The sequence below is a fragment of the Bison bison genome, unplaced genomic scaffold (genome assembly GCF_000754665.1).
Source record: "Bison bison bison isolate TAMUID 2011002044 unplaced genomic scaffold, Bison_UMD1.0 scf7180017864365, whole genome shotgun sequence".
Classification (NCBI taxonomy): domain Eukaryota; kingdom Metazoa; phylum Chordata; class Mammalia; order Artiodactyla; family Bovidae; genus Bison; species Bison bison.
Window position 1 is genome coordinate 3,199,258 of NW_011494937.1, and position 9,414 is coordinate 3,208,671.

Sequence of the window (9,414 nt, forward strand, 5' to 3'; positions counted from 1 at the left end):
TCTAACCTCCAGAGCTTCTCATTCTTGAATCTTGGGTCTAACCTGAAGGGAACTGATGGGCTTCTCCATAGACTAATTCCCAGCCTTCTATGAGCCAAAATCACTAAAGGACTAGAGAACCAGAGTGCCTTAGTCCCCATAGGGACAGAGACTCAGTGATGGATAGAATGTGTCATGGGATCTTTACAAAGTCACAAGAAAATTTTCTGCTTTTTTAATTAAAGTCTACATGTACGAGGTTAGTATCACTGTAGCAAAGAAGTAGCAAGGTTGGGACTTTCCAGGTGGTCCAATGATTAAGAATCTGCCTGCCAACGCAGGGGACACAGGTTCAATCGTGGTCTGGGAAATTCCACATGCCACAGAGCAACTAAGCCCATGAGCCAAAACTACTGAGTCTGCACTCTAGAGCCCAGGTGCTGCAACTACTGAAGTCTGTGTGCCTAGAGTCCATGCTCCGCAATAAGAGAAGCCACCACAGTGAGGAGCCTGCACTCCGCAATGAAGAGTAGCCCCTGCTTGCTGCAACTAGAGAAAGTCCACACACAGCAATGAAGACAAAAGAAAATAGCAAGGAAACAAATTTCATAGTTACTTAAGCTTTTCAAGGTTGCCTGAAAAATAGGCATAAGCCAGCAATCTTAAAAAAAATCACAGTGGCTCTTCCCTGGTGGTCCAGTGGTTAACATTCCATGATTCCAATGCAGAAGGCTCGGGTTCAATCCCTATTCAGGGAACTAAGAACCCACATGCCACAAGGAAGGGTTAAAAAAAATCATAAGAAAAAGCACTAATTATGAAAGAAGTGACCAATAAACTGACTGCATTAATATTGGGAAACTCTGAGGGATAAGACGATGCTGTGAAAATGCTGCACTCAATATGCCAGCAAATTTGGAAAACTCAGCATTGGCTACAGGACTGGAAAAGGTCAGTTTTCATTCCAATCCTAAAGAAAGGCAATGCCAAAAAATGCTCAAACTACTGCACAATTGCACTCATCTCACATGCTAGCAAAGTAATGCTCAAAATTCTCCAAGCCAGATTTCAACAGTACGGGAACCGAGAACTTCCAGATGGTCAAGCTGGATGTAGAAAAAGCAGTGGAACCAGAAATCAAATTGCCAACATCCACTGGATCACAGAAAAAGCAAGAGAATTCTAGAAAAACTACTTCTGCTTCATTGACTACACTAAAGCCTTTGACTGTGTGGATCACAACAAACTGTGGAAAATTCTTCAAGAGATGGGAATACCAGACCACCTAACCTGCCTGCTGAGAAATCTGTATAAAGGTCAAGAAGCAACAGTTAGAACATTACCTGGAACAATGGACTGGTTCCAAGTTGGGAAAGGAGTACATCAAGGCTGTATATTGTCACCCTATTTATTTAACTTATATGCAGAGTACATCACGCGAAATGCTGAACTGGATGAAGCATGAGTTGGAATCAAGATTGCTGAGAGAAATATCAATAACCTCTGATATGAAGATGACACCACCCTTATGGCAGAAAGCAAAGAGGAACTAAAGAGCCTCTTGATGAAGGTCAAAGAGCAGAGTGAAAGAGTTGACTTAAAACTCAAAACTCAAAAAACTAAGATCATGGCATCTGATCCCATCACTTCATGGCAAACAGATGGGGAAATGATGGAAACAGTAATAGACTTTATTTTGTGGGGCTCTAAAATCACTGCAGATGGTGACTGCAGCCAAGAAATTAAAAGACACTTGTTACTTGCAAGAAGAGCTATGACCAACCTAGACAGCATCAGTAAAAGCAGAGACATTACTTTGCCAACAAAGGTCCATCTAATCAAAGCTATGGTTTTTCCAGTAGTCATGTATGGATGTGAGAGCTGGACTATAAAGAAAGCTGAGCGCCAAAGAATTGATGCTTTTGAACTGTGGTACTGGAGAAGACTCTTGAGGGTCCCTTGCACAGCAAGGAGATCACATCAATCAATCCTGAAGGAAATCAGTCCTGAATATTCATTAGAAGGACTGATCCTGCAGCTGAAGTTCCAATACTTTGGCCACCTGATGCTAAGAACTGCTCGTTGGAAAAGACCGTCCTGCTGGGAAATATTGAAGGCAGGAGAAGGGGATGACAGAGGATGAGATGGTTGGATGGCATCACCAATTCAATGGACATGAATTTGAGCAATCTCCAGGAGTTGGTGATGGACAGGGAAGCCTGGCTTGCTGCAGTCCATGGGGTTGCAAAGAGTTGGACATGACTGAGTGACTGAACTTAACTGAGAGATACGTGTGTTAGTTGCTCAGTTGTGTCTCTTTGTGACCCATACTGTAGCCCATGAGGCTCCTCTGTACATGGAATTCTTCAGGCAAAAATACTGGCTGCTGCTGCTAAGTCGCTTCGGTCAGGTCCGACTCTGTGCGACCCCACAGACGGCAGCCCACCAGGCTCCTCTGTCCATGAGATTCTCCAGGCAAGAATACTGGAGTGAGTTGCCATTTCCTTCTCCAGGGGAATCTTCCTGACCCAGGAGTTGAACCCAAGTCTCTAGCATCTCCTGCATTGGCAGGTGGATTCTTTACCATACACCATCTGGGAAGTCCTTCTCTAGTGTAAAAGTAGTTCAATATAAAAGTTTTTAAAACGGAGAAAAACCAAAATATGGCCCTACATACTCATCAAAATGGTCCAAATAAAAGAGACAACGTGAAATATTGGCAAGAGAGCAGGAATGAAATTTGGTGCAATTATTGTGGAAAACTGCATGGTAGTTGTGAAATAAATATTACCATCAGTTCAGTTTAGTTCAGTCACTCGTTGTGTCTGACTCCTTGCCATACCTAATCCTTAATACATACCCAACAAAAATATGTAGTTGTGAATCAAAAGACATGTATAAGAATGTATATTGCAGAACTATTTGTAAAATATCCCAGCTATAAACAGATAAAATGTCCAAAACAGTTGAACAATATAGTGTACAAATTCATTCTATGAAAAACTATAGAACAATGAAAATAAACTCTGGCTAGATATAACAGCAAAAATGTATCTCAAAAATGTAATGCTGAGCAGAAGCCAGGCACAAATGACAACATGTGATATCAGGCACAAGAGTACATGTAACTTAAAGTCAGTGAATTGTACACTTTGAATGGGTGAGCTTTTTGGTATGTGAATTATATCTCAACAAAGTTGTTTTTAAAATACATGTTTCTAGGGGATTCCCTGGGTGTCCAGTGGTTAGGACTCTGTGCTTCACTGCCAGGGCCTGGTTTCTTGTTCTTTTTTTAGGGCCTGGTTTTGATCCCTGGCCAAGGAACTAAGATCCTGCAAGCTGCACAGTGCAGTCAAAAAAAAAAAAAAGACACAAATGAACTTACTTAGAAAACATAAACAGACTCAGACATAGAAAACAAACTCATGGCTACGGAATGGGAAAAGGGGGTGAGGAAGGAATAAATTAGTATACTGGGGTTAGCAGATACACACTACTATATATATAAAATAAACAACAAGGTCCTACTGTATAGTACAGGGGACTATATTCAATGTCCTGTAATAATTCATTGGAAAAGACCCTGACTGGGAAAGACTGAAGGCAGGAGGAGAAGGGGATGACAGAGGATGAGATGGTTGTATGGCATCACTGATTCAATGGACATGGGTTTGGGTGGACTCCGGGAGTTGGTAATGGACAGGGAAGCCTGGCAAAGAGTCAGACACGACTGAGCGACTGAACTGAACTTAATACACCATAATGGAAAGGAATATGAAAAAGAATATGTGTATGTATATATATATGTATGTATGTATGGGCTTCCTTGGTGGCTCAGTAGTGAAGAATCCACTTGCCAATGCAGGAGACTCGGGTTCGATCCCTCAATCAGGAAGATCCCCTGGAGAAGGAAATGCCAACCCATTCCAATATTCTTGCTTGGGAAAGCCCATGGACAGAGGAGCCTGGTGGGCTACAGTCAGACACGCAGAGTCAGATGTGACTTAGCGACTGAACAACAACATACATATATATGTATTACTGAGTCACTTTGCTGAACACCCAAAACAACACTGTAAATCAACTGTACTTCAATTTTTAAAAAGAATTAAAAATACATGATTCCATAGAGTACCTACATTCCGATGGCAGGAATCAGAGTTATTAGTAGTGCCCTTAATATTCTATTATCTTGATCAGAGCTTGCAATAGTTAATACTGAGGTATTCTGCTGTTGTTCAGTCACTAAGTTGTGTCTGACTCTGTGACACCATGGACTGCAGCACACCAGGATGCCAGGCCTCCCTGTCCCAGAGGTATTTTACCTTGTAAAGATTCATGCATTTGTTCGTTCTCATATATGTTAAATGTATAAACAAAATGTGTTGTGAAAAGTTCATAATTCCAAGAATTGAACCACCTGCAGTCTTCATGGGAAGACTCACTACAGACCTCGTGCAGGACGTGATAGGAGACAAGAAATGTAGAGGTACGCAGGTGATTTGTAAGCACAACTTAAGAGCTTTATCTAATAGGCAAACATCTACTAAGGGGCTTCCTCTTAATAGTGATTGCAGGTAAAGAATCCACCTGCAATCCTGGAGACCTAGGTTCGATCCCTGGGTTGGGAAGATCCCCTAGAGAAAAGAATGGCTACTCTTCTAGTATTCTTGCCTGGAGAATATCATGGACAGAGGAATCTGGTGGACCACAGTCCATGGGTTTGCAAAGAGTTGGACATGACTGAGTGACTAAGCATGCACACAAATATCTATCAAACCTATATCCCCATACTAAATAGTTTTTTAATTTTGTTACCATATGTAAAAGTTATTTTTAAAAACTGACCATCTGTGGACTATATTGGTTAGTGATTACAGCGACTGGGAGAAAAAAACAACAACAACAACTCCCTACCACCACCACAGAGTCCATAGGGTTGCAAAGAGTTGGACATGACTGAAGTAACCTAGCACACATCACCACCACCACCACCATCACCACCACACACACATATGCACGGAAAACAAAAGAACAAATACACAGAAAACATGGTGGCTTAAAACATTAGGTTTTTATTTTTCTCAAGTAACAAGTCTTGAAGATATTAAAACATTATCTTTCAGCATTACTACATATTCTCTAAGGGATAATGAATGAATAAAAAAATTCTCACAATCATTGCATAACTTAGGCTTCTCCCATATATGCATTATTCAGAGGCTTTCTCACATTATTCAAAACCAGTTCTTTCCACTTAGCGTTCTGTTGCATGTCTTAAAGATTGAGAGTTCCCTGAAAGCTACTTTACATGGATGTCATCAAAAGGGACTTATTGAGCATGAGTTCTCTCGTGACGCTGAAAGGGTAAGGGTTTACTGAAACTGAGCCCACAGATCTTGCAATTATAGAGTTTTTCTCCAGTATGTATTCTTTTGTGCACAGTGAGATTACATTTTACACTGAAGGATTTTCCACATTGATTACACTCATAGGGTTTCTCCCCTGTATGAGTTCTTATGTGTACTGTAAGGGAAACATGCCTGCTAAAAGCTTTTCCACATTCACTGCACTTAAAAGGTTTCTTGCCTCTGGTATGGATTTTCATATGCCTCCCATGAGATAAGAGACCACGGAAGGTTTTCCCACATTCCTTACATTCATACTTCATTTTCATGTGAATTTTCTTATGTAACATGAGGAAAGATTTCACTCTGAAGGCTCTTCCACACTGATTACATGTAAAGGGTTTTTCTCCAGTGTGAATTCTCACATGTTCTTTAAGGCATGAGCGATCCCTGAAGGCTTTCCCACAGTCATTGCACTTACAGGGTTTCTCTCCTGTATGAATTTTCTTATGTGTGGTAAGGTTGGAGCTCATCCTAAAAGCTTTCCCACATTGATTACACTTGTAAGGTTTCTCTCCAGTATGTATCCTCATGTGTGTCTTTAGAGATGCCTTACTCTTTAGGGCTTTACCACAGAGGCTACATTCAGTGACTATCTCTCCAGTGTGGATTCTCTTATGTTGTTTGAAGTATAGGAGAACACTAAAGGTTCTTCCACAATCATTGCACTTATAGGGTTTCTCTCCAGTATGTGTTATCTGGTGTGTGGTAAGCCTATCGTTTCTACTGAAGGTTTTGCTGCATTGATTACATTTGTAGGGTTTTTCTCCTGAATGAGTCCTTGCATGCTGTCTGAGAAGTGAGCTATCTCGGAAGGTTTTTCCACAGTCATGGCATTCATAGGGCTTCTCTCCAGTATGAATTCTCTTGTGACGCGCAAGGTAAGAGCTTGAGCTGAAGGATTTCCCGCACTGATAACACTTGAATGGTTTTTCTCCAGTGTGGGTTCTCATGTGCAACTTAATGGACCCATGGCTCTGTAATACTTTACCACACTGACTACACTCAAAAGGTTTCTCTCTAATATGAGTTGTCTCATGCTTCTTAAGATGTGAGATTGAATTTAAGACTTTCCCACAGTCACTGCATTCACAGGGTCCCTCTCCTGTATGTTGTCTCTTGTGGCTGGCTAAGTTAGAGCTCCTGATGAAGGAATTTTCATCTGCTTCACAGTTGTATGATTTTTTCTGAGGAAGAATTCTCTCATGTGACTTAAGATGTGAAGATTCACCAAGGGCTTCTGCAGAGTCAGGGTATCGATGGAGTTTCTTGCCTGGGTAAATTCTCTTATTATGAATAATGCTAGATTTCACACTCAAGGTTTCAACAATTTCTCTGCACTGAATGGTATTTCCTCCAAGAGTTTGTTCCTAATGATTAAAATACAAATTATGATCACGAGATTTATCATGTTCATGACTGAGACTCTCCCCCAGCATAAATTCTGACATGTCTAACAAGCACTTTATTAGCATGAGAGTTTCATATTTTCTCAGTGAATATGCACAGTTTCTGACTGAATTTATTAGCTTGAATAAGCAGATTGCTACACCAGATAGATCCCACTAAAGTTTCTTCAACAGATTTAAGATAAAATTGCCTTAGGGTGAATGATATCTTAAACATTTAATATCTAATTACATTATGCAAATATTTACATTAGTGATTCTCTGAAACCATTTTTGGAGCTAAGTTATGAGTTTCCTTCAAATGAAAATTTAACAGTAGCTTCTGCTTTCTGTTGGTGAAATAAGTGTTATATCACTTGGATTACCCTATAATCTAGCAGTCCCCAACCTTTTTGGCACCAGAGACTGGTTTTCGTGAAAGACATTTTTTCCATGGATGGGGGTGGGGATGGTTTTGGGATGATTCAAGTGAATTATATTTATTATGCTGCCACTAATCTGACAGGGGGCAGAGTTCAGGTGGCAATGTGAGCAATGGGGTCACCCATCACATACCTCCTGCTGTGCAGACTGGTAGCAGTCCATGGCCTAGGGATTGGAGAACCCTGCTCTAGTTCTTTTCTATCTTATAGAATTCTGGACTTCTAAGGTGAGGACAAGAAATTATTCCATGTGAATCTTACCTTCTTGCCATTGAGTGTATATTTCTCCAAAATACCTTGTTCTTGCTGTGGTCGTTTGGTTTTAAGGAGAATCATCTCATCTGAACAAAGTAGGGAAGAGTTTTGGAAAAGACATGGTGACCATATATTGACAAAAACAGGTAATGCCCAATCCCAATCTGAAACAAATGGGAAACGTAACCTCATGTTTCTATATAAAATGGTGGAATGTATAGAACAGAGAACTCTATTCAATACTCTCTGATGACTTATATGCAAATAGAATCTAAGAGTGGATATATCTATGACTGACTTTGCTGTACAGCAGAAACTAACACAGGACTGTAAATTAACTATTACACCAATAAAAAATAATTAATTAAATAAAATTGTGGGATGATGACCAAAATAGTAAGCCCCATGTGGATTTCTCTTCAAATATTGATCCTAGACTTAGGGAGACAATATGAAAGAAAAATCTATTTACAGTGAAACCAATGACATTTACATGGTTTAAGATTTCACATAATTTACTAATGAATCATTCTGTCTTGATTGAAAGCCATGTTGTTGACAAGCCATTATTACCTATGCAAAATGGGAAGAATCAGACAATGATTCGAAATGTAAATATTAAAAATCAAGACAGATCTTTCAGAGCACAGGAAAGTATGAAATGAAAGGCAAAAAGTGAAAGATTAGGGAAAGCTGAAACTACAGACTGATGCTAAAGCTGAAACTCCAATACTTTGGCCACCTCATGTGAAGAGTTGACTCATTGGAAAAGACTTGGATGCTGGGAGGGATTGGGGGCAGGAGCAGAAGGGGACAACAGAGGATGAGATGGCTGGATGGCATCACCGACTCGATGGACATGAGTTTGGGTGAACTCCAGGAGTTGGTGATGGACAGGGAGGCCTGGTGTGCTGCAGTTCATGGGGTCGCGAAGAGTCGGACATGACTGAGCGACTGAAATGAACTGAAACAATATAAGGAAGCTCACACCAAAGGGTCTCTGCTTTCTCCTTAAACAAAAGGGGTTATTTCTTAAAGTCTCCTGATTGACATTTCATAATGCACCTTTTCCTTCACCCCAAACAGATCTTGTAGGTAAGACATTCATATATGCCTTGTGCTCACATGAACAGGTATCTTGGTGAATTCTTCGCTCTACTATCTTCATTTCATCTTCCTGCTCCAGATGGGTGATGAGAGGTTTGCAGAGTTGATGTCTTATAATTGGGGATGATATATATGAGAGGGCCATGCAGTGTATAACAAAAACTATCATCAAACTGTGGCAAGAACTTGGTCTTTGAGGTTCTGAAGATTGACTATTGTGACATTACAGAGAGCAAAATGATGACAAACTTCTAACAGAGAAAGCAAAAGTAAAGCATTTGGGAGATCAACTTTCCACATGGAAAACTGTCTAGAGAAATCATTGAACCTTGGTAAGAGAACAGGATATGTGACATTTTAAGGCTGTTTTAAGAAGCCCCACCGGGGACTTCCCTGAGGGTCCAGTGGTTAAGAATTCACCTTGCAATATAGGATATGCAGTTAGATCCCTAGTCAGGGAACTAAGATTCCACATGCTGCAGAGTACCTAAGCCTGTACACTGCAACTACAGAGTCTGTGAGATGCAACAAAAGATCCCTCGTGCCGCAACTAAGACCCAGTGCAGCCAAATAAATAAATAAAACTTAAAAAAGAATTATTTCATTCCTTCACTCTCCCTAGCTCAGTGGCATAGCGGCCAATGCCAGAAGCTCTGCAATCAACAGAGAGGTGGTCTGACCTCTTTGGGAGCTCTGTTAAAAGAACCATAGAACAGAGTCAATATTTTTGTTTTCTAAACTTGCAGCTCCTTAGAAAATCTCCATACTTAGGGTTGTGTGGCTATTTGATTTACTCAGAGCCTAGATGAACAGACTAAAAAAAAAGTCCTTAAC

General features: G+C 40.4%; 1 protein-coding gene across 1 annotated transcript; it reads right to left on the reverse strand.

Annotated features, from left to right (window-relative positions):
* Nucleotides 1–5,311: 5,311 nt before the first annotated feature.
* On the reverse strand, nt 5,312–7,381 carry LOC104999923 (zinc finger protein 2 homolog). The gene is made up of 3 exons (XM_010855544.1): nt 7,352–7,381; nt 6,029–6,430; nt 5,312–5,944 (listed from the first exon to the last, which is right to left on the reverse strand). The coding sequence occupies exons 1-3, from the start codon at nt 7,379–7,381 to the stop codon at nt 5,312–5,314; spliced, it is 1,065 nt and encodes a 354-aa protein (XP_010853846.1).
* Nucleotides 7,382–9,414: the final 2,033 nt, after the last annotated feature.